Here is a 26,628-nt window from a genome sequence, read left to right as displayed (position 1 = left end):
TCTGTACTTCATATTATATATATATATATATATATATGACAACTTTTACTTAACTACATTCCTAAGAAAATAATGTACTTTTTACTCCATACATTTTCCATGACACCCAAAAGTACTGATTATATTTCAAATGCTTAGGACAGAGAAATGGTTTAATTCACACACACTTCAAGAGAACATCCCAGGTCATCCCTACTGCCTCTCATCTGGTGGACTCACTAAACAAAAATGCTTTGTTTGTAAATAACGTCCGAGTGTTGGTGTGCCCCTGGCTATCCGTAATTTTTTTTTTATTTAAATAAGGAAAACAAATGGTGCCATCTGGTTCTCTTAATATAAAGGAATGTACATGTATTTTACTTAATACTTAAGTATATTTAAATCCAAATACTTTAGACTTTTACTCAAGTAGTACTTTACTGGGTGACTTTTACATGAGTTATTTTAGATTAAGGTATCTTTACTTTTACTCAAGTATGACAATTGGGTATTTTTTTTCACCCCTGGAGAGATGCATTTCAGGGGGGCAGAAGATGCATTTCTGATTTAACAGTTGGCCAAAGAAAGTTGTATTGTACAAAACATGTGGATACACAAAAACAAGAGTTTGAGTAATTTCTGTTTATTAGATCCTACAGAGAACCAACCGTAATGCTCCAATCAGAAAGACCCCCCCCATCAACACAAGAATGACACCCCAAACCCCACCCACTGACCAATCTCACTCCCTAGCTGCTCCGTCCTGTTCCAACACACTTGATTCTACAAACCAACTGCTATACAGGACTGTGATTAGCTGAATCAGGTATTATTCTAGAGCCAGGTCCGCTGGAGCTGGATGCTGTAAGTCTGCATCTCAAATGACACCCATTATCTATATAGTGCACTACTTTATAGCAGCCTCCTCAGGTTAGACACAGGGCACTGGTCAAAAAGTTGGACATATGTCATCTACAGGGTATCGAGTGTGATTTGGGATGCAGCCATAGACTACAATAAGACTATATATGTAATCTGACTGAGGTTTATACTGGCTGAGTTCAACCAGGAGAAGCTGCTAGTTCATATCAGCTACTACACACACACACACACACACACACACACACACACACACACACACACACACTTTCCAGTCGTGAAGTAAATCATCCCATTAAGAACAGTTAAAGAGAGAAATCATAAACCCAGGGTAAGAACATAGTGTTTGAGAAGCAGAGAGCAATTGTTTAGTGAACATGACTTCTGCTAGAGAGGGTGCTGCTACGGTCAGCAGACACAGTCGCACACACACAGGGAGCAGACAGGAATTGATTAGTTGGCCTTGGAAGGGGGGGGTGGTGATTACACACATCTAGTACTGAGCTTCCAACTCCATTAAGCAAAGAAGTCTGAGTAGGGGCGTGCAGGGAGGGGGCAGCCTGCTACATGCTAACCAGAGGGAGGGGGAATCCTTTTAGCCACACCTCTGGAGTGCAGTCAGCTACAGAAGGCCCACCCAGCCAGCTAGCTGCCATGATGATAGCACACAGACACACAGGAGATACAGTCGAGCCATGGACACACATGCACTTCTCTCAAACACACTAACACTTTCACTCTTTAGAAACACAAATGTCTGAAGTTAAGTCTTCATGACAGACAGACTACCACATCTGTCTCCAGCAGTCATTACTCCTGTCCTCCACTCTCCTCCACCTCCATCCCTCCTCCGTTCTCCATCCCCTTGTCAGCCTCCTCCTGATCATCACAGCAGAGAGAGAGTAAGAGAGATATTAATACAGTTTAGTTCAATGTTCAGAGGTGATGTAGCTTCATAGACAGGTTGGCTGACAATGTCATGAAAATGATGCGTCTGTGGCCAGGAGGTGTGGTTATGATTCTGAATGGTCAGATAGCTAGCAACAACGACAAGCTGCTACCATGTAGGGAATTGTAGGTGGCTTGTTAACGATACCATGTCTTGTTTTTAGGTGTTTTGACTGATGTCATGTCTATGCTAATATGGTTAAAATAACAATGTATTTGAGAGACATGTGCTCATAATGCAAATGTATTTATGTTTTCAACAAACATTTGGAGACTAATTATAGTTTGCATGTTGTCAACAGTCTAAGCCAACCCAGTATATTTTGCCCCATAGTTGCGCAGTGTTGTCATGGTACCAGAATTGACTTCAATACCAGGTTTAGTATCACAATACTCAATACCACAGAAACAAGACATATTAACCAAAGTCACCAAAATGAAAAACATTTTGGTATTAGAATGTGTTAATTTCTGTAATTCTCATGTGTCTCGCGGATCAAGTTTGTCTATCAGCACAGTCAACCCCTTATTATAGCTTATTATAACAAACAACCTGCTTTCCTTCCATTTTGGACTTATTATACTGATCAACAACATTTGCATAGAAGTATCTTAATTTATAAATGACTAAGTGGATCGTGCCTGATCCACTTAGTCATTTATAAATTAAGATACTTCTATGCAAACGTTGTTGATCAGTATAATAAGTCTATAGGATGCTAAGTGTGAGTTAGTCTGCCCTCTGGTGGTTAATTTAGATAACTACAGCCTTGTTCTGTGTTTTCTTCAGTATTCCATCACCACTTACATTGGGGCAAGGGGAATTGTGTGGTGTGGAAGGACTAGGAAAAGTGTGTAGTGTGTAGGGGCTAAGGGCTGTTTGTCCCACCTTAGCGTCTCTCTCAGCAAACTTCTGGAACATGTTGGCATAGAGCCTCTTGTCCTTCTCATGCTGCTCCTTAATCTGTTTCTGGCACAGAGCCACCTGGAAGGGCAGAAAAACGGAGAGACCCAGATCAGACAGACAGCAGGGCATGAGATGGAGCATCCAGAAGAGGGAAGTTTTGACTGAGGCACACAAAGACCATTCTAGTACAGTACCTGGCTTTTGGCGGCCTTGTTGCTAGGATACAGTTGTATGACACGCTGGAAGTCTGCTCTCGCCCTATCAAACTCCTTCATGGCAAACAGCGCCTCCCCCCTCCGGAATAGAGCCTTTTCATTAGTGTCGTCCAGCTCCAGGGCCTACACACAAGAATGAGAGAGAGAGCAGGAACCATAGGTGAATAAGTATGGTGTGGAATATTCAGGAAGTCAGATATGTTCAGATACAGTCAGGTGTGTGTCTTCTGCGTGAGTGTACCTTGTCACAGTTGTCAAAAGTAGAGCTTGGTTCCTGTAGCTTGAGGAAGCACATGGCCAGGTTGAGGTGAGCAGCCAACCGCAGGGCTTGAGCCTTCTGCTCCTCCCCCTCGGGTAAACTTGATTCATTCTCCAGCCAGGACACAATCCTCTTATACTGGACAGACGCTTGGCGATACTTTCCCTCCTACACACAAACACATATCATATTACATCCTGTGTAAATCTGCACCAATGTTTGAAGCTACTTCCCTTCACACAACAGAAACGTTAATACACACCCACCTTGAAGTACTGTGTTCCCTTCTCCTTGACAATGATGCTCTGCTCCAGTTTCTCTGCGGAGTTCATTTCCCAGGATTCCTTGGCCTGTGGAACAGGAAATACTTTAGTCAGCCAGCTAGCATATCACCTCTCAGAACACCAGACACATTTAGGGAACGTTCAGTAGGCAAAATGTGTGGAAATGCCATGAACAAAATGCAGAAGGGATGTTTCTGGACAGGACCGTCTAGTTTGAAATGGCTAAAGGGTCATACCTTCTCGAAGGTGGTCAGTTTGAGTTTGTACTGCAGAGTGGCTTCACCAGGAATATTGTACTTGCTGTTGCCTGTGTTTCCATAGCCATACCTTCACACACACACACACACACACACACACACTTAGATATACAGAGCACAGGGGGCTGCTGAGGGGAGAACAGCTCATAATGGCGCAAATGGAATGGCAAACACATGGAAACCATGTGTTTAATACCATTCCGCTCCAGTCATTAACATGAGCCCGTTCTCCCCAATTAAGGTGCCACCAACCTCCTGTGATATAGAGTGCAGACAACTCGGCTAATATGCCCAGAGAACACACAATTACACATTTCTCAAAACAACATAGTATGTACACTAGGTTTGTAGTGGGTATTACTTGGGTTTGATGATGAAGAGGGACTCCTCTCCCTGCTCCATAGCCATCAGGGCTTTTTCCACTCCGCTTGGCAGACCCAGGCTCTCTCCATCTCCCAACTCAAACTTCAGCTCCCTCTTGTCAAACACCTTGCCCTCACAGCTGCCCTCCAAACACACTGCAGGGGAAAGAGAAAGATGGGTGTGTGAGAGCTGGTAGGTCTTAGTTTGGTTTGGCGTATCCCTGTTCCTTATTGATGATACGTTTGTGTGCGCGCGCTCATACCTTCTACGGCAGCTCCTTCATTAGGCTTGGTGTATCCCTCTCCCTTAGTGATGATGCGACGGATGATTCCTCCATCCTCTCCCTCTGTGATGTCCTCCCCCCGAAACTCAAACAACTCCACCTAACACACACAAAACATTCAATTTGAGCACTCTTACAAAGTCACACGTCAATGTTGGCACAGAATGTGTATCTCAAAAACACAACTTCTAAATCCCTGACAGACAGAGGGTTACCTGGAAGACAAGTGTAGCGTTGGGGGGTATCTTCGGGGGGCTGCCAGCAGTGCCGTAGGCATACTCTGGTTTACAGATCAGCTGGCTGATCTCTCCTACTTTCATAGTAGCCACTCCCAGGTCCCACGCCTTGATGACCTGGCCTACACACACACACACACAGTTATGGTAGCCACATCAAGGTCCAATACCTTGATCGCCTGGCCTACACTAACAGACACACACCTTTGCCCAGCTCAAAGGAAAACTTCTCTCCTCGTTCACGACTGGAGTCAAATGGGGTTCCATCCAGCAGGGTGCCAACATAGTGAACAAACACCTTGTCCCCAGTCATAGGCAGCTCTGTCCCTGTGCCTTCCTGCTTCACCAACTAGAGATGGAGGTGAGGTAGAGACTGAAGATTAGTTGTGCTGTAGCAATGTATGTGGTTTAGTACACTGAACAAAAATTCAACCTAACATGTAAAGTTTCATGAGCTGAAATAAAAGATCCCAGAAATGGTTCAATACAGACAAAAAGCTTATTTTTCTCTAATTTGTTTTACATTCCTGTTCTTGCACCTTTATCCTTTGTCAAGAGAATCCATCTACCTAACAGGTGTGGCATATCAAGAAGCTGAATAAACAGTATGATCATTACACAGGTGCACCTTGTGCCGGGGGCAATAAAAGGCCACTAAAATGTGCAGTTTTGTCACACAAGGCCACAGATGCTTCAAGTTGAGGGATCGTACAATTGGCATGCGGGCTGCAGGAATGTCCACCAGAGCTGTTGCGAGAGAATTGAATGTTAATTTCTATACCATAAAATGTCATTCGAGAATTTGGCAGTATGTCCAAAAGGCATTATAGAATTTGGCAGTACATCCAACCATGTTTGGGATGCCCTGGATCGACATTGTGTTCCAGTTTCAGCCAATATCCAGCAACGTTGCACAGCCCTTGAAGAGGAGCAGGCCAACATTTCACACACCACAATCAACAGCCTGATCAACAATATGCGAAGGAAATGTGTAGCGCTACATGAGGAAAATAATGGTCACACCAGATACTGACTGGTTTTCTGATCCACGCCCCTACCCCCCCTTGTTTAAGGTATCTGTTTTCCTAGTCATGTGAAATCCATAGATTAGAGCATAATGCGTTTATTTCATAACTCAGTAAAGTCTGAAATTGTTGGATGTTGCGTGTATTGGTCTCCAATGGAATGCTGCACGGTTGTTACCAGAGGCAGTTGCAGCACCTTCTGTGTGTGGTGCATACCTTATTGTCTCGGCCGTAGGCCAACATCATGGTGGCAAGACATATGAACTTAAAGGTTATAGATCTGCTGGCTATCGAAGATGTGGGTAGCTAGCCAGTTAGCTTGCTAACCATGCAAGTCCAACATGTTTATCGCTGGCTAACGTTAGCAAACGGCAAAACCCAAATGTTGCCAATTCAGTCGTTGTCCTGCGAAAAACCATCTAAGTAGTCTTAAGTTAACCTAGCTAACCAAATGACAAATAAAATGTTAGAAATAGTTTAGGCTACCTTAGTTCTGGTAATATCATTCATTGCATTGGCTAGGTAAGCGAGCAAGCCCACGTTAGCCAAGCTAGCTGACTAACTAACGTAGCTTTCTCAGTTACCTTTAAAACCCCTCCATCTTTCTTCTGCGTGATATCCTCTCCCTCCATCGGGATGTTGTTCTGTTCTTCGTTGGTCACCTCTTCAGCAGTCATAGCCCTGGAGCCCCTGGCCTGAAACAATGTCTGCTGACGTTAGCTAGCTAACAATACGGCTGGCTAGCAGGGCGCAAGCTAGCTAGATAACTATGGTTCGGAAAGGAGAGCTGCGCCACAAATCAGCTAGATCAAGAATCCGTTTGTCTTGTTAGCTATATTTCGCACATTTAGCGCCAAATTATGCCGGATATCGACCGTTGTGCACCAGTCTCCAAACTGAATGTTTGCTATTGAGCTGCTTGGCTAATAAGTCAAGGGGTCCACGTTGCTGTGTTATTTGCTTAGTTCTAGCATCTGGAAGAAAAGCCGAGAACTTTCCAGATACTCAGCGAGGAAAGGGGGGTGGCGGAATTGTCATCGTCGTTTGAAGCAAGTGACTCAATTGCCGTCTAACGAAACACACATAATGTCCATTAGCTCACACATTGTTTTATGGTGTGATAAACACATGTATTGGGATCTTTTTTAAACAATGTTTTATTTTGTGGAAAGCTGGCGTATTCAGGACAACTCGGAAACGTAACATTTCGACTTGTAAACACATTGTAGAAAGATGAGGCCCGAGTTTCCCAATTGGAAATGGTCAGAATCAACTAATATGAAGCTCTACGCAAATAACTTGCTTTAATTTTAACTCGGAGTTTTCGACTTGTCATGAATAAACTCTCTCTTAAATAATACATTTTTCTTCGAATAAAAGCCCAGTCAGCCCAGCGCTGCGTTCATGATAATTTAGAACTCGGAAATGTCCGACTTGGAAACTAGTTGTAGAAAGATGACGTTTGGAAACGATCAGAATCAACCAATAGGAGGCTCTATGCTCTTTTTAACTCAGAGGTTCCGAATTTCAGAGTAGTCTTGAACACGCATGAGGTCTGAGCATATATGACAGATGTCTCTTTCTCTATCACTGGCAAAAAAAAATCTAGTCAGGGTGGGTGAACAGGGAAGGGAAAATTGAGCACGTTCAAGTGGATCACTTTGTCAAGACCAGGGGAGAATGACTGCCCCCTTTCTTTGAAGACACTAAAGTTTAAGGCCGACCACAGTACTGCATGTTTCTAAGACAACACTGGTACCAATAATTGCTTCTAATACACCACATGAATCTCCTTGAATTGATTATTTTAAAAATGCACACAGGGACACTTAAAGTCAATCTTAAATGGATCATTGTTTATTATCAGTTAACTGGAGAAGTTCCAACAAACTTGATGCACCATAGTGAACGTCTGTCAGGAGCTCTAATGGGGCAGTCCCATTAGATTGCTTATATATTACAAGTTATATTTGCATGATTTAGCTTATTCATAATTCATTCATCATTAATGTTTGCTTAATTCATGTGACAAACAAATACTGGGTCATGTATATGACAGACCAACATCTCACAAGGCCTTTTCCTTGCTGAGACCTTGACACTGAGATATCTTTCATTCTCAAAACAAGGGTCTGGGCGTACTGCCAAATTGCAGATACTGATAGTGAGGATATGCTTAGTCAGTCACTTGCATGAACACAGAAAACAGTTATTAGTAAAGCACATGAATAGAGCACAGAAATGGATTTTTAGAAAAGCACAAAAACAAAAATGTCCATGGTGCTGGAGATCAGAGGTGTCCGGTGTGATAATGGCAGATTAAGTAGTGCAGAAGGTGTCGTATGCTGAGGCAGTGAAGAGAGTAGTAGAGGAAGATGGGTTCAGGGTGAGGGACCCTAAGAGGATCCCAATGAGTAGGCTGAGGCCAATAGAGAGTGATAGGAATAACATGTGCTTCAGTAAGTTTTTTTTGGGGGGGGGGGCGTTCATGGCAATGGTGGCCAATTGTACCGCAGGGATGGAACACAATTCAGAGGATATATGTGGTGGCAGCTGCAGAGAAGTACTTGGGTGTACAATATTTTACTGCAGAAGACTTACACAATGTTTTGAATGATAGTGTCCCGTCCTCCCAGGCTGCTGGCGTGTAGTAGGATCTGATAGGGCCAAAGTAGTGGAATTGTGGTGAGGTTTTAATGGGTGCAGGGTTAGTTGGTTGGGCAACTTTTTCACGAAGTGTAATGAATTCCTCTCCAAGGCAATCAGCAATTTAGTACCAGGAGGTGTGCTCCTGTTTTCTCAGCGGCAGTGTTCCCGTTGCAAAACTAAGACTCTCGTCGCACACAACCCATGTGGAATTCCTGGTCTCTGGCAGCGTTTGGAACTGCCGATCTGCAGTCAAGAATGCAGAGTTAATCTCAGCCTATGCTGCCCTTCAGTCCCTTGACTTTTTTGCCCTAACGGAGACATGATCACCCCAGAGAACACTGCTACTCCATCTGACTATGTTTTTTTTCTTCATCTGACTATGTTTTTTCTCATGGTCCGAGAGCATCTGGTGGTGGCACACTGCTACTCATTTCTCCAAAGTGGAGATTTTCTCTTTTCTCCCTCTCTCACCTGTCCATCTCCTCATTTGAATTCCATGCTGTCACTGTCACTTGTCCACTCAAGCTTAACATTGTTGTCATCTGCCCACCAGGTGTCCTTAGAGAGTTCCTCAATGAGCTTGACACCTTGGTAAGCTAAATTCCTGACGATGGCTCACTGCTCTTCGTACTTGGCGACTTCAACTTCCCAACATCTGCCAGTTGGCACTATGCATTCAGGCAGGTAGCGTTCTCCTGGCATCCGCTAAACCCAGATTCGTCCGTCAGACTGCCAGATGGTGAAGTGTGATTCATCACTCCAGAGAATGCGTTTCCACTGCTCCAGAGTCCAATGGAGGCCAGCGTTACACCACTCCAGCTGACGCTTGGCATTGCACATGGTGATCTTGGGCTTGTGTGTGGTTGCTCGGCCATGGAAACCCATTTCATGAAGTTCCTGACGAACAGTTCATGTTCTGATGTTGCTTCCAGAGGCAGTTTGGAATTCGGTAGTGACAGTTGCAACCTAGGACAGACGATTTTTATGCGCTACGTGCTTCAGCATCGGCGGTTCCTTTCTGTGAGCTTGTGTGGCCTACCACTTCGCTACTGAGCCATTGTTGTTCCCAGATGTTTCCAATTCACAATAACAGCACTTGCAGTTGAGCGGGGCAGCTCTAGCAGGGCAGACATTTGACAAATTGACTTGTTCGAAAGGTGGCATCCTATGATGGTGCCACGTTGAATGTTCCTGAGCTCTTCAGTAAGGCCATTCTACTGCCAATATTTGTCTATGGAGATTGCATGGCTGTATGCTCGATTTTATACACCTGTCAACAACGGGTGTGACTGCAATAGCCAAATCCACTAATTTGAAGGGGTGTTCACATACTTTTGTATATACTGTATAGTGCATATTAAATATTCCCCACAGCACCCCCCAAAATAAAAAATACTTTTGTGAACTAACACTCACATGTTACTTTCCCCCCCCCCCCCCCCCCCCCCCCTTACAGCTCTGACTTGGCTGATAGTAAGTAAATTTTTCCTCAATAAAGTAGCTTCTAACTGTGATATGTGGTTGCCCCAACTAGCTATCTTAAGATGAATGCACTAACTGTAAGTCTCTCTGGATAAGAGGGTCTGCTAAATGACACATTTTTTATTTCATACTACAGAATAGTAGGCTGCATGCACCTATACTATTTGTTGCGGCCCGCCATAATACAGAAGAATATATATATGTATTTTTAAGTTGGCTGTTATCTTTGCATCAGGTGACAGAAATCTAAATTCACTACCAGCGCTTTGAAAAGTTTATTTAATTGTACTTTATTTTGGATATATTATCTCACATTCCTACTGCCAAAAGGACCAACCACACGGACAACCAGTAAAGTATGTTAAAATACTTTTATTCAACATTCTGGCTTGTAGGTGGACATTTTCCAAAGAAATGTATGGCATTAATCTCAGACTGTGAACCAGAGGTATCACAGTCTAATTGTCAGGCAACCTATACTAGATGTGCATTTCCCTTTCTAAAAAGTTTTTACAGTACTGATAATTACAACTGTTGTATACCTGAGGCAGCAGGTATACAACAGTATAGTTGTAGTTAACTGATAATAATGCTCCTTATTATCAGTTATGGAGGAGGCTGGTGCCCCCCATTTCCCCTACCAGCCATACCCCATCCAGGAGCAGTTCATGCAGGCCCTGTACACTGCACTGGAGCACGGCAAAGTCATCATCTTTGAGAGCCTCACTGGAACAGTGTTTGTGTGTGTTAATTTCTGTGTATTAATGTGCATGTGATTCTGTCTGTCTGTGTGTGTGTGTGTTCCAAAACAAATCACTGTGTCTGATATGTGGAGCTCTGAGCTGGCTGAGGGATCATGCGGAGAAGAAGAGACAGGAGGCAGACAGACTGCCTGCAGGGGCACAGAGGTAGTAGATCTCTCTCCATCCCCCCATCCTCCTCTGATGAGCCTAACTGGATCACTGACTTTGTGCAGAAAAAGGCAAAGAGGGACCTAGTGTCTAAACTGAAGGTAGTGGAGTAGTTGGGGGGTCTTGCAGGTAGCTCGGTGTCGATGTGACTTACTTGTTTGCCGATTGTCAGCATCACTTTGTGTCTGTGTGTCTGTGTGTCAGAATGAAGAGCTGTGGAGGAAGAAGAGGGAGGAAGCCTGGAAATGATCTGAAACAACTCTCAGCTTTAATTCACTCTGAAGATTAAGGTAGAGTATTACATTATAATACACAGTAGAGTATAGCTGTATACAGTAAAAGCTTGATTTTTTGTGTGCTTGTGTGTATAGAGCTATACGGATGATAAGGCAGTGAAGCTGCTGCAGCTCAGTATGGGCCCCCCGTGGGGAGGATCTAAAGGACCCTTCAGAGGAGGAGCTTAAGAACGATAACGAGGAGTACAGAGGAGTACAAGAACGATAACGAATCAAAGACAGAGAACAAGTCAGGGCAACTCAATTATTAGACCACAATTGAGTATATAACCTATGGCAATGCTGACTCAACAAAATATGGTTATTCAGTATTTCAGTGAGGGAAGTAATTTACAAAAACTGGAACGGGATATACATTTGTAATTGAAGGAAACTATCAGTTTAAAAAACTGGAGGCCTGGCGCATTGCTCTCTATTCTCTCTCTCTCGTAAGCTCGCTCCCTCTCGTAAGCTCGCTCTCTCTCAGACCAGCGTCAGAAGGAAGTGGAGGGTTGTAAGAGGAGGAGGGGTGTGTCTAAGGTGTTTTTTCTATATGTAGTGTGCAGTGTTGGGGCGGTACGAGACAGAGAACAGCTGCTCAGCCTGGCCACAGAAACACACTCCTGCCCCTACTACGATACACGCTTCACTATATCCCCCGAACAGGTAAACACCATCACACTCACCTTTTCCTTCAAATTATTAGGTATTACGTTGTAAGTCCCGGGCCCTTTTTATTTATCTTTTACCCCTTTTTCTCCCCAATTTTGTGGTATCCAATTGGTCTTGTCTCATTGCTGCAACTCCCATGCGGACTCAGGAGAGGCGAAGGTCGAGAGCAGTGCGACTTCCGAAACACAACCCAACCAAGCCACACTGCTTCTTGACACAATACTCATTTAACTTGGAATCCAGCCGGACCAATGTGTTGGAGGAAACAGCGTACACCTGGCGACCGTGTCAGCGAGCACTGTGCCTGGCCCGCCACAGGAGTTGTAAGTGTGCGATGGGACAAGGACATCCCTGCTGGCCAAAGCCTCCCCTAACCCGGACGATGCTGGGCCAATTGTGCACCGCTCCATGGGTCTCCCGGTCGCGACAGAGCCTGGACTCGAACCAAGAATCTCTAGTGGAACAGCCAGCCAGCTAGCTAGCTAGCTAGCTATATATATATATATATACACACACATACAGTGGGGCAAAAAAGTATTTAGTCAGCAACCAATTGTTAAAGTTCTCCCACTTAAAAAGATGAGGCCTGTAATTTTCATCATAGGTACACTTCAACTATGACAGACAAAATGAAAAAAGAAAATCCTGAAAATCACTTGTAGGATTTTTAATGAATTTATTTGCAAATGATGGTGGAAAATAAGTATTGCCTAAATGGTCCGCTGGAATAACGTATTGAGAATGGAGTCGTATTTAAAATGCTGAATCATAGAAGAGACAGTTACCTAAATCTAATGAATTCTAAATAATAACGGAGAGATAATTACGATAGAGTTGTGCCCATCTAAATGTTTTTATTCTTATGGATTGACTGACATACGTTTTACATTTTGGAGTAGAGAAAGTTGGAAAGTTTGCTTTTACTCTTACGGTAGAATTAAAGCAGAACTCAGTTTGAGTAGGGGGTATATTTTTGCCAGGCAGGAATAAGAGAGTTTGTTACAGTGTTGCCAACTCATTTTCAGGGTAAGTTGCTGGAGGCAGGTTGATTTGTAGCTAAAAGACGTTGTGATATCATTGCGTGATAACGTAGAATACACAATAACATTACTCAAATTGATTTGACAGTTGTTCAGGTACAGACCACTCTTTTCTGTACTTCTGGCAGTACAATTTTGATTGAGAGATGTTGATTGATGTAAGTTCTGTTCAAGATCAAACATTTGTGACCAACTGTATTCATTGGGTTTGGCTTGTCGAACCCGTTCTACTGCTGCTGCAGTCAGCCAACAATGATTTGCAATTCGCTGAAATTGCTGCTGCCTGGGCACGGGCTGAGCGCCTGCTGCTGACGTCGCTCACAATGCACTTTTGCAGCCAGGCAATGATGTTGTGACTGAGGGTGTGACAGAGAAAATAGTGTCATTTAGAGGGAAAATGCGTGCATTATAGCTTTGAGTCACTTTTCAAAAGTTGCTAAAAGTTCCAAATACATTTTTAAAAGTAGCTACATTTGTCATGGTAGTCTGAAAATATGCTAAATCTAGCAACAAAATTGCTAGGTGGGCATCACTGTTTGGTGGTGCGCGCTGGGCTATATTTGGCTGTATGGGATTCAGGTCTGAATAGTTGAATCGTAAAAGTTTTGTGATAGTTCCCGTTTATTGATTTTTGGTTTGATTGTTTAGGTAACACCAGTGAATTTGAACAGGAAGTTAATGTATTCTAAACATTATAATCTGTTTACATTACATGGAACCATGTCAGGTCGGCAAAGTGGATTGCAGGTTGAGCTAATTTTATTTTAAAGGGACAGTGCACATTAATCACAGTTGTGGGTGTCTAATGGCAGGGTATTCCTATCAAGCATTTTGAGAGACGATTTGCAGACAGACCGAATGGGTTTTAATGTTGCAAAGCAAGCTTTGGCTAAACTAGTCAGGTAGTAGGAATAGATTTCATAGATTTAAAGTAAAGAATTGTATCCGAGGGTAGCGCATGCTCAATTAATTACATATAAACATTGAGAACATTTAAAACTAATGATTGGAGGGAGTACAATGGAATTAGAATGCTGACAAAGTGGTTTTCCTGGGAAAAGGAGGCTTCGTTGTCTCTCTTTGGAAATGTTTTCCGGGGCTATAATCTTGAAGGGAGCGAGTGAGATAGAGGCATGTTTCTACCAAAATTGAAAAGGCCTGGATATGTTTTGTTTGTTTTTAGCCTTAGGGTTTGAGGAGATTTCAATTTGTCCTAGAGACGAAATCTTAAAGGGGTACACGCACTGGAAGTTTTATTTTCTGAGTTTTAATTAAACACGTGAATTCTTTAGGTAAAGGGAATGTTCTGGCAACCTGGGATACAAAATGTAGAAAATGGTTGATGGTTTTTCTTTGATTTGTATAATATAGTATGAAACACAACTATAAAAGGGTGGTATGACCTTTGACCTCTATCCTGGCTTTCCTTTGTGGTCTGATCAGCCTCATGGGAGGGCCATTTGGATAATGAATTTAAGGTAATTTGTGATACTGATTTTAAGGTAAATTGAGTAATTGATAATTATGAACAAGTTTATAGTTCTTTGACATAGTTGTGAGTTGAACTAATGAGAAGAAAGAAATGGCATAGCCTTGGACTAATGGTAGACTCATGTTAGGTATTTAGAACCTAATCCAGGCCAACAGGACAGGGATATATGGCATCTGTGGTGATTCAGGATTATTGAGAACATCGAGATAACCTTAATCAACCTATGTAATTACTTTAGAGATGGCCACCATAGACATGGATTTTAGAAATATCACCTGAGTTCAGACAGTGAGACATTTAGTCAATATTTGGAAACACCCCATATTTGATAGTGACTGTTATGAGAAAGAGCAGACAGATAGGAGGAAGGGCAGACGGAGAAGCCCTCCCTGCACTGCTGAGACCTTGATGGTTTGGGAGCAGAGAGGAGAGGGGGGGGGCTGTTACTGAGTGGAGACAAAAGGGACCTGACACTGAACCATTGCCTAGAAATTATTCGGCACAACAGGCCGAAATAGTAGCATTGACTAGTGCCTGTGAAAGCAGCACAGATAAATCTTAAAGTAGATAAGACTCATGACAGAGAATTGTTACAGGATAGACATGAACGAACGCCCCAGGGAGAATTGGACATGTAGAGAATGAAAGGGGCGGTCCTACAAGATAATGTCAGACATAAGGATAATTTACTAATCTTACCTAAGTCATTGTTTAGATATGCGGCAATGTATAATAAACTAATAAAGCATTTTTTATAAAGTGTTCCCAACTTATTTGTCGGAAACGATTATGGTAACTGGAATATTAGGTCAAGATATTATCCCTAGAGTTGGTTTACTAGGATCGATTTCTTTAAATAACGGATGACAGTTTAGCTAATCAGGTAGGACAAATAGAAGGCCAGAGTTAGGGACCAGAACAAGTACAAATAGAAGTTGAAGATATACTAGCAGACCACATGAGAAGACTGTTTGTTAACCAAACCATATGTCCAAGATTTTATGCTCTACAGGTGAATTACAGGAGAAGGTGATTTACTCAACCCAGTCCCTGAGGAGAATAGATGGGAAGCAGCCCCGTTGGGTGGGGCCATACCAAGTACTCCTGGTGACAGCCTTCGCAGTGAGAATAGCTGAAAGAGCTACCGGGGTTCATATCACACATTGCGAGAGGGTAAGACACACTGACACTGTCGAACAATCACAGAGTTAGGAGAATACCAATAGGGTTCGGGAGTTACCTCTCCAACGAAGATTCCCTGACCCCGCCCTATCCTCCCTGTGTGCGATCCTAGAAGTGAAAGTGTGGGCTGGCCTCTAACTGAGGATATGTTCTCCGGGAAAGGGTGGGGCTTTACAGGAGTGCTGATTGGTCTGAGCTGTCTTATTGTGGGCGCCATCTTCCTAATACACCATGATCCATCCGAGAATGCAGAAGGTGGTAACTTGACCCATAGTGTAGATGGTGAGGATTTTGTATTAACCAAGTATAAGAGATCACTTGATCTGGGTAAACAGGAAGTGAGAGTGGAGATCAGGAAGGATGTCTCAGTTGAGTTCTATGTAGACCAAATAGGGTCTCTGACCCCGTGGCAGTCTAGGACTATGAGCCATTATGGAAGATATCTGTGCAGGTCCCCGTGTAGTTCATGGAAACAGGTCATAGCTCACACCGAGAGAGAGGGCTATATAAATCCACATACCCAGTATGGAAGAAGGTGGAGTATAGTGATGGTGAGGGTTTTTGACTGTAATCCGGAGCAAGGGAAATATTGCGTAAAGGTACGAATTACCATTAAAAATGTAAAGGAAGAGGATCTCGGGTTATGGTATGTTGGATTTGATCAGGTTTCGGTTGATACCCTAGTGCCATTCCGGGTAGAAGAGGTTAGGGCAGGTGATAGCTCTATAGTCAGCCAGAATACAAGCAGAGCCCCTGACAAAACAGATACTGACCGTGGAGTCGTCCAGAGCCAAGGGCCGGTGTGGATAGTTCAGACGAAAGATCTTAAGGAAGTGATTGAGGTGGAAACTGGTTATGAGGATTCTAACCTATGGTTATAATGGATTCAGTATACAGCCAGATCAGTAGCGAAAGAAGAATGTTATGCCTGCGCCACAGCAAAACCTCAGTTGACAACCATTCCCTTTCCATTTGATGGAATTGATGCACCCAGGGTAATGGCCTATATGGTAAAGCTGTTCATGAGGGCAGGGAAGCCGGACAATGACAGTTGCATTGATCTGCATTATCTGTATCCCCATGTGCCCATTACATCCAGACTTCCCCCTTTCACAGTTACAGGAGGACATTAATTATTGTATGGCTCGATACATCACACACGGATGGGACGTAGGGGAAGTAAGAACATGCAATAGGACAGAGAACGTTACACCTGACAAGACAATGAGGGACCACCCTGACTGGGTGGTTGAGTTCCGAGGACTTTAGTAAGATAAAAAGTCCTAGAGCGGATGTCTGGTGGGTGTGTGGAGGTATGAAGCTGTGGCCCCACCTGCCTACAAATTGGACCAGTGCAGTGCAGTTAGGCATGCCCTTCACCCTTATCAAACGCAAAGACCTTGGGCCAGGCAGAAGAGAAAGAAGGAGTGCCCCGTCAGGATCTTTTGACAATAGAGTTTACATTGATAGCATTGGGGTTCCAAGGGGGGTACCTGATGAGTTCTGGATTGGAATCAAGCATCTTATGGTGGTAACAGCTGCAACTAGTTTGATGGTATGGTAGAATAGAATAGCCTTGGATATGTTACTGGCTGAAATGGTGGTGGGTGTATGAGGTTCGGAGCAGAATGTTGTACTTTCATCCCCGATAACACAGCTCCAGATGGATCAGTGACCAAAGCCCTGGCTGGTTTAACCACATTAGCTCACGAATTGGCAGAGAACTCTGGGGTATATAATGCTCTAACAAATTGGTTTGATAGTGGGTTTGGGAAATGGAAAAATGTCATAATCACTGTGTGGTGGGCAACTTTCACCTGTATGAGTGTTTTGGTTCTGTGTGGAGGTTGTTTGATTCCGTGTATGAGAGGTTTGGTTACCAGGACTCTGGAGAGGTCAATGACGCAACAGATTGTGAGGTACGGACCGATTCCGAGCTCCGGCCAGTGGGATGACAAATACAGGCCTCCAGGCCTAGGAGATGGCTCCGTTTCTTTTAACTACGAGGAGCCAATGGAGCCAACAGGAAGTGTTAGGATACCTAATGTAGGCCTATAACAGTCATTGATGAATAAGGAATGAAAATACATATATTGGTTTTGTGAGGTTGATTTTGAGTGACATTGACAATATTAATACAAATAGATGTGTAATTTTTTGTAGTTAATGTTTAGGCAATAATTAACAGTATTTCACCCTGTCACTGTATAACATATGGAAATGTGTTTGAATCATAGCAGACAAGGAACTGTGGCAGACAACGTATGCCCACTGTGAATCTGATAACAGGGAAGGAGGTCTCCCCACCCAGAGAGGGAAGAAACCGTTGGGCTTAATAAGCAATGTATTGGTCTGGATTATTCTTGTATACAATTGATGTATCAGTGTGTATTATTTAGACATTAAGGGAGGATTGTTAATGGGATTTATCTGTTAATTGAATGATTAGAATATTCCACCCTGAAACCATAGAATTGTATGGAATTGATATGAATGTATACAATTATAATCAATACATGTGTAGTTCTAGTCAGAATTAGGGTAAAACAATATAGCTAATGTTTATGTCTTCATGGTATTTTAAAGACAGACTGTCTGAGCAAAATTCGGCGCCGACCTGACTAGAGATTTGGGAGAGAACGGGGAGTACGTCTCAAGGTCTCCCTAATCTCTGATGGCTGGGTAGTGAGACAGTATGTGCGTAGGATACCTTCTGTTAGTGTGAAGGTGTGTGCGTAGCAGGATAATGTTAGTGTGAATGTGTGTGTGTATGGTTGTGTGAGTGTGTGTGCGTGAGAAGTCAGTATAAAATTAATTGTTTTGTATTCTTGACTTTAGAACATTCCCGTGAATAAACATTTGACAATTGTAGACTGGGCCTCTGTCCGTTTTAATTTCAATCAGTATCTTACAAATCCTGATTTAGCAGACTTGAGTTTTGATTGAATTGGTTTATGAACATTGAGAACATAATTCTCTTAACACTATCCTACATCCATTAATTGTTAGTCTATGGCTTAGTCACACTCACACTCTGTTCTGTTTCAGCCTCACTCTGGTGGGAGGAGTCCAGGCCAGGCTGTGATAGAGAACCTCTATATGAAGACTGTCAATCAATCCATAGTTACTCCATCTATACACCTTCTCAGTATAGGTAACATAAATATCTACAGAATACTGAACAAAAATATAAACACAACATGTAAAGTGTTGGTCCCATGTTTCATGAGCTGAAATAAAAGATCCCAGAAATGTTCCATACGCACAGAAATCTTAATTTTCTCAAATGTTGTGCACACATTTGTTTACGTCGCTGTTATTGAGCATTTCTCCTTTGCCAAAATAATCCATCCACCTGGCAGGTGTGGCATATCAAGAAGCTGATTGAAACAGCATGATCATTACACAGGTGAACCTTGTGCTGTGGACAATAAAAGGCCATTCAAAAATGTGCAGTTTTATCACACAACACAATGCCACAGATGTCAAGGTTTGAGGGAGCGTGCAATTAGCATGCGGACTGCAGGAATGTCCACCAGAGCTGTTGTCAGAGAATTTAATGTTAATTTCTCTACCATAAGCCACCTCCATCATTTTAGAGAATGCGGCAGTATGTCCAACCGACCTCACAACCTTAGACCACGTGTAACCACGGCAGAACAGGACTTCCACATCTGGCTTCTTCCCCTGCGGGATGGAGTGAGATGAGCCACCTGGACAGCTGATAAAACTGAGGGTTTGCACAACCAAAGAATTTCAACAAAACTGTTAGAAACTGTCTAAGGGAAGCTCATCTGCGTGCTCGTCGTCCTCACCAGGGTCTTGACCTGATTGCAGTTTGGCGACGTAAACAACTTCAGTGGGCAAATGCTCACCTTCGATGGCCACTGGCATGCTGGAGAAGTGTGCTCTTCACGGATGAATCCCGGTTTCAACTGTACTGGGCAGATGGCAGACAGTGTGTATGGCGTCGAGTGGGCGAGTGGTTTGCCCCATGGTGGGGTTATGGTATGGGCAGGCATAAGCTACGGCCAACAAACACAATTGTATTTTATCTATGGCAGTTTGAATGCACAGAGATACCGTGACGAGATCCTGAGGCCCATTGTCGTGCCATTCATCTGCCGCCATCACCTCATGTTTCAGCATGATAATACACTGCCTCATGTCGCAAGGATCTGTACACAATTCCTAGAAGCTGAAAATGTCCCAGTTCTTCCAAAGCCTGCATACTCACCAGACCCATGTCACCCATTGAGCATGTTTGGGATGCTCTGGACATGTGTAAAACCGCTTGTTCCAGTTTCCGCCAATATCCATCAACTTTGCACAGCCATTGAAGAGGAGTGGGACAACATTCCACAGGCCACAATCAACAGCCTGATCAACTCTATGTAAAGGAGATGTGTAGCACTGTATTTGGCAAATGATGGCCACACCAGGTACTGATTTTTTTTTTTTTAGGTGTCTGTGACCAACAGATGCATATCTGTATTCCTAGTCATGTGAAATCCATAAATTAGGGCCTAATGAATTTATTTCAATTGACTGATTTCACTATATGAACTGTAACTTAGTAAAATCTTTGAAATTGTTGCATGTTGTGCTGTTTTCGTTCAGTATATATCTCAAGATACCCTGGCCTAATCAATCAATCTGTACCCCTAATCAATCAATCTTCTGGGGATGACAATTTCCTCTCCTCGTCATCACAGAGACTATGCGTGTATTGTTCTGTGTGACCGACACTGCTCCCTACCTGCAACGCTGGCCAAACTCCCCGACTAGATCAGGGCACACACACCAGCTTCGGCCCTGCCTTCGCTGGCCTGCGATGAGTAATCAGACACGCAGTCGCATACACACACACACACAGTCGCACACACACTCCTGTAGAGCACAACCCTGGAGCACAGGACCTCTGACCCAACACTTCTCTCTCTTCATGGAAAAGAAAAGGCAACAGCAGCAGCTATGAGAGGAAGGTGAAGTGGAAAGAGTGAGGCCAGGTGTGTACCCCTTGTCAAAAAAGTTAAGCTGCTTCACCTCTCTCAGCCTGGAGCCAGGACTTCTGATTGGACAAGAGTCTCTCTCTCTTCAATTGGAGGGATGTTCTTATCAAAAGCACATATACACACACTCATTGAAGCATATACAGCACAGTGCCTTCAGAAAGTATTCTCAACCCTTGACTTTTTCCACATTTTGTTACAGCCTGAATTTCAAATAGATTAAATTGAGATTGTGTCTTTAGTCAAGAATTCAACCCCTTTATGGCAAGCCTAAATAAGTTCCGGAGTAAAAATTTGCTTAACAAGTCACATAAATTGCATGGACTCACTGTATGCAATAATAGTGTTTAACATGATTTTTTAAATGACTACCTCGTCTCTGTACCACACACATACAGATAATTGAAATTCACTGCTCGACTGAGGGACCTTACAAACACAGATTCAACCACAAAGACAGGGAGGTTTTCCAATGACTTGCAAAGGGCACCTATTGGTAGATGGGTAAACATTTAAAAAAGCACATGGAATATCCCTTTGAGCATGGTGAAGTTATTAATGACACGTTGGATGGTGTATCAATACACCTAGTCACTAAAAAGATACAGGTGTCCTTCTAATTGCCGGAGAGGAAGGAAACCGCTCAGGGATTTCAACATGTGTCCAAACAGTTAAGAGTTTAATGGCTGTGATGGGAGATAACTGAGGGTAGTTCAACAACATTGTAGTTACTTCACAATACTAACCTAGTGACAGAGTGAAAAGGAAGCCTGTACAGGTTGCTGTGCGTTTTGTTGCCAACCTTACTTTGCTACCTGACAACTTTACGGTTTTTACTTTTTAATTACCGTTTATATTTTTAGTTTTTCCCTCACTCAACTTTTTTTCATTCAACTTTTTCACTCTGGACGCTTTATCTGGACATGGTTGGTCAGGACTTCCAACAGCCGAAGCTAAGTAGTAACATTAACATGATGCCTTCTAATTGCAGTCGCTGTACTCATAATATGCAGGAGAACAATTGCCTTACGGCGAGGATAGCTGTGCAGCAAGCCCAGCTTCAGACGCAATCGTTAGGCAAGGGTAATTTAAGTGTAGGAAAGGATGAAACAGCGTCTGTGCCACCAGTAAGTACAGATAGTAGTATAAATCCCCTCGCACGGTCCCCGCAGCCGGACAACTTTCTCATGGCTTCTGGAAGGAAATGCTGTAGGAATGCTCAACCGGTGTCTCATTCAGCCGACAGAAACTTTCAACCGGTTTTCCCCATTAAGCAGCAAGTCGGAATCTGAGGCCGAGCCTTCTCTGGTCTCTACTCCTCCCGTTACGGGTCTGAGACGCCAAAGGCTCCCACCATTAGCTCTGACAAATTGAAAACCCTAGTCATTGGCGACTCCATTACCCGCAGTATTAGACTTAAAACGAATCATCCAGCGATCATACACTGTTTACCAGGGGGCAGGGCTACCGACGTTAAGGCTAATCTGAAGATGGTGCTGGCTAAAGCTAAAACTGGAGAGTGTAGAGAGTATAGAGATATTGTTATCCACGTCGGCACCAACAATGTTAGGATGAAACAGTCAGAGGTCACCAAGCGCAACATAGCTTCAGCCTGTAAATCAGCTAGAAAGATGTGTCGGCATCGAGTAATTGTCTCTGGCCCCCTCCCAGTTAGGGGGAGTGATGAGCTCTACAGCAGTCTCTCACAACTCAATCGCTGGTTGAAAACTGTTTTCTGCCCCTCCCAAAATATAACATTTGTAGATAATTGGCCCTCTTTCTGGGACTAACCCACAAACAGGACCAAACCTGGCCTGTTGAGGAGTGACAGACTCCATCCTAGCTGGAGGGGTGCTCTCATCTTATCTACCAACATAGACAGGACTCTAACTCCTCTAGCTCCACAATGAAATGGGGTGTAGGCCAGTCAGCAGGCTGTTAGCCAGCCTGCCAGCTTAGTGGAGTCTGCCACTAGCACAGTCAGTGTAGTCAGCTCAGCTATCCCCATTGAGACCGTGTCTGTGCCTCGACCTAGGTTGGGTAAAACTAAACATAGCGGTTCGCCTTAGCAATCTCACTAGAATATAGACCTCCTCTATTCCTGCCATTATTGAAAGAGATCGTGATACCTCACGTCTCAAAATAGGGCTACTTAATGTTAGATCCCTCACTTCAAAAGGCAGTTATAGTCAATTAACTAATCATAATCTTTATGTGATTGGCCTGACTGAAACATGGCTTAAGCCTGATGAATTTACTGTGTTAAATGAGGTTACACTAGTGACCATATCCCCCATGCATCCCGCAAAGGCGGAGGTGTTGCTAACATTTACGATAGCAAATTTCAATTTACAAAAAAACCCGACGTTTTTGTCTTTTGAGCTTCTAGTTCATGAAATCTATGCAGCCTACTCAATCACTTTTTTATAGCTACTGTTTACAGGCCTCCTGGGCCATATACAGCGTTCCTCACTGAGTTCCCTGAATTCCTATCGGACCTTGTAGTCATAGCAGATAATATTCACATTTTTGGTGACCACCCCAAAAGGCTTTCGGAGCCATCATCGACTCAATGGGTTTTGTCCAACATGTCTCTGGACCTACTCACAGACATACTATGGACCTAGTTTTGTTCCATGGAATAAATGTTGTGGATCTTAATGTTTTTCCTCATAATCCTGGACTATCGGACCACCATTTTATTACGTTTGCAATCGCAACAAATAATCTGCTCAGACCCCAACCAAGGAGCATCAAAAGTCGTGCATAAATTCTCAGACAACCCAAAGATTCCTTGATGCCCTTCCAGACTCCCTCTGCCTACCCAAGGACGTCAGAGGACACAAATCAGAACCTTGTGCAATACCCTAGATGCAGTTGCACCCCTAAAAACATGTCATAAGAAACTAGCTCCCTGGTATACAGAAAATACCCGAGCTCTTAAGCAAGCTTCCAGAAAATTGGAACGGAAATGGAGCCACACCAAACTGGAAGTCTTCCGACTAGCTTGGAAAGACAGTACCGTGCAGTATCGAAGAGCCTTCAATGCTGCTCGATCATCCTATTTTTCCAACTTAATTGAGGAAAATAAGAACAATTCGAAATTTATTTTTGATACTGTCGCAAAGCTAACTAAAAAGCAGCATTCCCCAAGATAGGATGGCTTTCACTTCAGCAGTAATAAATTCATTAACTTCTTTGAGGAAAAGATCATGATCATTAGAATGCAAATTACAGCCTCCTCTCTAAACCTGAGTATTCCTCCAAAGCTCAGTTGTCCTGAGTCTGCACAACTCTGCCAGGACCTAGGATCAAGAGAGACACTCAAGTGTTTTAGTACTATATCTCTTGACACAATGATGAAAATAATCATGGCCTCTAAACCTTCAAGCTGCATACTGGACCCTATTCCAAGTAAATTACTGAAAGAGCTGCTTCCTGTGCTTGGCCCTCCTATGTTGAACATACTAAACAGCTCTCTATCCACTGGATGTGTACCAAACTCACTAAAAGTGGCAGTAATAAAGCCTCTCTTGAAAAAGCCAAAACTTGACCCAGAAAATATTTTAAAAATGATCGGCCTATCTTCCATTCCTCTCAAAAATGTTAGAAAAAGCTGTTGCGCAGCAACTCACTGCCTTCCTGAAGACAAACAATGTATACGAAATGCTTCAGTCTGGTTTTAGACCTCATCATAGCACTGAGACTGCACTCGTGAAGGGGGTAAATTACCTTTTAATGGCGTCAGACAAAGGCTCTGCATCTGTCCTCGTGCTCCTAGACATTAGTGCTGCTTTTGATACCATCGATCACCACATTCTTTTGGAGAGATTGGAAACCCAAATCGGTCTACATGGACAAGTTCTGGCCTGGTTTAGAGCTTATCTGTCGGAAAGATATCAGTTTGTCTCTGTGAATGGTTTGACATCTGACAAATCAACTGTAAATTTTCGGTGTTCCTCAAGGTTCCATTTTAGGACCACTATTGTTTTCACTATATATTTTACCTCTCGGGGATGTCATTCGAAAACATAATGTTAACTTTCACTGTTATGCGGATGACACACAGCTGTACATTTCAATGAAACATGGTGAAGCCCCAAAATTGCCCTCGCTAGAAACCTGTGTTTCAGACATAAGGAAGTGGATGGCTGCAAACTTTCTACTTTTAAACTCGGACAAAACAGAGATGGTCCCAAGGTCCCAAGAAACAAAGAGATCTTCTGTTGAATCTGACAATTAATCTTGATGGTTGTATAGTCGTCTCAAATAAAACGGTGAAGGACCTCAGCGTTACTCTGGACCCCGATCTCTCTTTTGACAAACATATCAAGACTGTTTCAAGGACAGCTCTACGTAACATTGCAAAAATCAGAAACTTTGTCCAAAAATGATGCAGAAAAATGTATCCATGCTTTTGTTACTTCTAGGTTAGACTACTGCAATGCTCTACTTTCCGGCTAACCGGATGAAGCACTAAATAAACTTCAGTTAGTGCTAAATATGGCTGCTAGAATTCTGACTAGAACCAAAAAATTTGATCATATTACTCGAGTGCTAGCCTCCCTACACTGGCTTCCTGTCAAGGCAAGGGCTGATTTCAAGGTTTTACTGCTAACCTACAAAGCATTACATGGGCTTGCTCCCACCTATCTCTCTGATTTGGTCCTGCCGTACATACCTACACTCTAACCCTATTACAGGTGCTGAGTCACTGGCTTACTGGTGCTCTTCCATGCCGTCTCTAAGAGGGGTGCGTCATTTGAGAGGGTTGAGTCACTGATGTGATCTTCCTGTCTAGGTTGGCGCCCCCCCCCCCCCTTAGGTTGTGCCGTGGCGGAGATCTTTGTGGGCTATACTCGGCCTTGTCTCTCAGGATGGTAAGTTGGTGGTTTAAGATATCCCTCTAGTGGTGTGGGGGCTGTGCTTTGGCAAAGTGGGTGGGGTTATATCCTGCCTGTTTGGCCTGTCTGGGGGTGTCATCGGATGTGGCCACAGTGTCTCCTGACTCCTCTTGTCTCAGCCTCCACTATTTATGCTGCAGAAGTTTGTGTCGGGGGGCTAGGGTCAATCTGTTATATCTGGAGTACTTCTCCCGTCTTATCCTGTGTCCTGTGTGAATTTAAGTATGCTAATTCTCTCTTTCTTTCTCTCTCTCAGAGGACCTAAGCCCTAGGACCATGCCTCAGGACTACCTGGCATGATGACTCCTTGCTGTCCCCAGTCCACCTGGCCGTGCTGCTGCTCCAGTTTCAACTGTTCTGCCTGCGGCTATGGAACCTTGACCTGTTCACCGGACGTGCTACCTGTCCCAGACCTGCTGTTTTCAACTCTCTAGACACAGCAGGAGCGGTATAGATACTTTGAATGATCTGCTATGAAAAGCCAACTGACATTTACTCCTGAGGTGCTGACTTGTTGCACCCTCGACAACTACTGTGATTATTATTATTTGACCATGCTGGTCATTTATGAACATTTGAACATCTTGGCCATGTTCTGTTATAATCTCTACCCGGCACAGCCAGAAGAGGACTGGCCACCCTTCATAGCCTGGATCCTCTCCAGGTTTCTTCCTATGTTTTGGCCTTTCTAGGGAGTTTTTCCTAGCCACCATGCTTCTACACCTGCATTGCTTGCTGTTTGGGGCTTTAGGCTGTGTTTCTGTACAGCACCTTTGAGATATAAGCTGATGTAAGAAGGGCTATATAAATATTTGATTTCATTTTAATAAAACTATTCCAAAACATGCATTCTGCTTGCAATAAGGCACAAAAGTAAAACTGCAATAAATTTGGCAAAACAAAATAACTTTTTGTCCAGAATACAAAGCGTTATGTTTGGGGCAAATCAAACAAGTAAAGACCAAGAAGCTCCGTTTTAGATCATATCGTTGTCAATAAAACTGAATTGGGAGCTTCAACAGAGTGCAGGCCTTGTTCTGTACTAGTATTCTTTGTAAGCACAGCACCTATGGTTTTAAGGATGTGCATATGACCACAAACTTTTCTACAAATCCAACATCACTATTCACATTTTCAAGCATGGTGGTAGCTGCATCATGTTATGGGTATGCTTGTCATCAGCAAGGACAAGGGAGTTTAGGATAAAAAGAAACGGGAGAGAGCTCAGCACAGGTAAAATCCTAGAGGAAAACCTTGTTCAGTCTGCTTTCCACCAGACACTTGGGAGACAAATTCACCTTTCAGCAGGACAATTACCTAAAACACAAGGCCAAATATACACCGGAGTTGCTTACCAAGACAACATTGAATGTT

At 43.3% G+C, this 26,628-nt stretch overlaps 1 protein-coding gene and 1 long non-coding RNA gene across 3 annotated transcripts; one reads left to right on the top strand and one right to left on the bottom strand.

Annotated features, from left to right (window-relative positions):
- Positions 1–612: 612 nt before the first annotated feature.
- Positions 613–6,667, bottom strand: LOC110521734 (peptidyl-prolyl cis-trans isomerase FKBP4). Of its 2 annotated transcripts, XR_005051558.1 has the most exons (12): positions 6,220–6,667; positions 4,815–4,959; positions 4,590–4,732; positions 4,354–4,474; positions 4,090–4,246; positions 3,708–3,798; positions 3,454–3,537; positions 3,170–3,355; positions 2,908–3,051; positions 2,696–2,791; positions 1,105–1,737; positions 613–1,074 (listed from the first exon to the last, which is right to left on the bottom strand). XR_005051558.1 is itself a non-coding variant. In XM_021599542.2 (11 exons), the coding sequence occupies exons 1-11, from the start codon at positions 6,310–6,312 to the stop codon at positions 1,669–1,671; spliced, it is 1,329 nt and encodes a 442-aa protein (XP_021455217.1). In that variant the 5' UTR covers positions 6,313–6,667; the 3' UTR covers positions 613–1,668. The 2 variants fall into 2 exon arrangements, 1 of the variants encoding a protein (XP_021455217.1); XM_021599542.2 differs by having other exon boundaries at positions 613–1,737.
- A 5,623-nt stretch (positions 6,668–12,290) lies between these two features.
- Positions 12,291–18,209, top strand: LOC118964492. Its single transcript, XR_005051566.1, has 2 exons — positions 12,291–17,384; positions 17,579–18,209. It is a non-coding gene; the product is annotated as an uncharacterized LOC118964492 (long non-coding RNA).
- Positions 18,210–26,628: the final 8,419 nt, after the last annotated feature.

This window comes from Oncorhynchus mykiss, chromosome 1 (assembly GCF_013265735.2).
Source record: "Oncorhynchus mykiss isolate Arlee chromosome 1, USDA_OmykA_1.1, whole genome shotgun sequence".
In the NCBI taxonomy this organism is placed as follows: Eukaryota; Metazoa; Chordata; class Actinopteri; order Salmoniformes; family Salmonidae; genus Oncorhynchus; species Oncorhynchus mykiss.
Note: the sequence above shows the minus strand (reverse complement) of the source record. Positions and strands in the feature narration are given on the sequence as shown.

Bases quoted from the DNA above. Each gene is read 5' to 3' on its own strand.
- LOC110521734 (XM_021599542.2), bottom strand. From the start codon at position 6,312: ATGACTGCTGAAGAGGTGACCAACGAAGAACAGAACAACATCCCGATG. The intron at 4,475-4,589 runs GTAACCCTCTGT...TGTGTGTGTTAG, and splicing joins ACGCTACACTTGTCTTCCAG to GTGGAGTTGTTTGAGTTTCG. The intron at 1,738-2,695 runs GTGGGACAAACA...TGTGATGATCAG, and splicing joins TTGCTGAGAGAGACGCTAAG to GAGGAGGCTGACAAGGGGAT.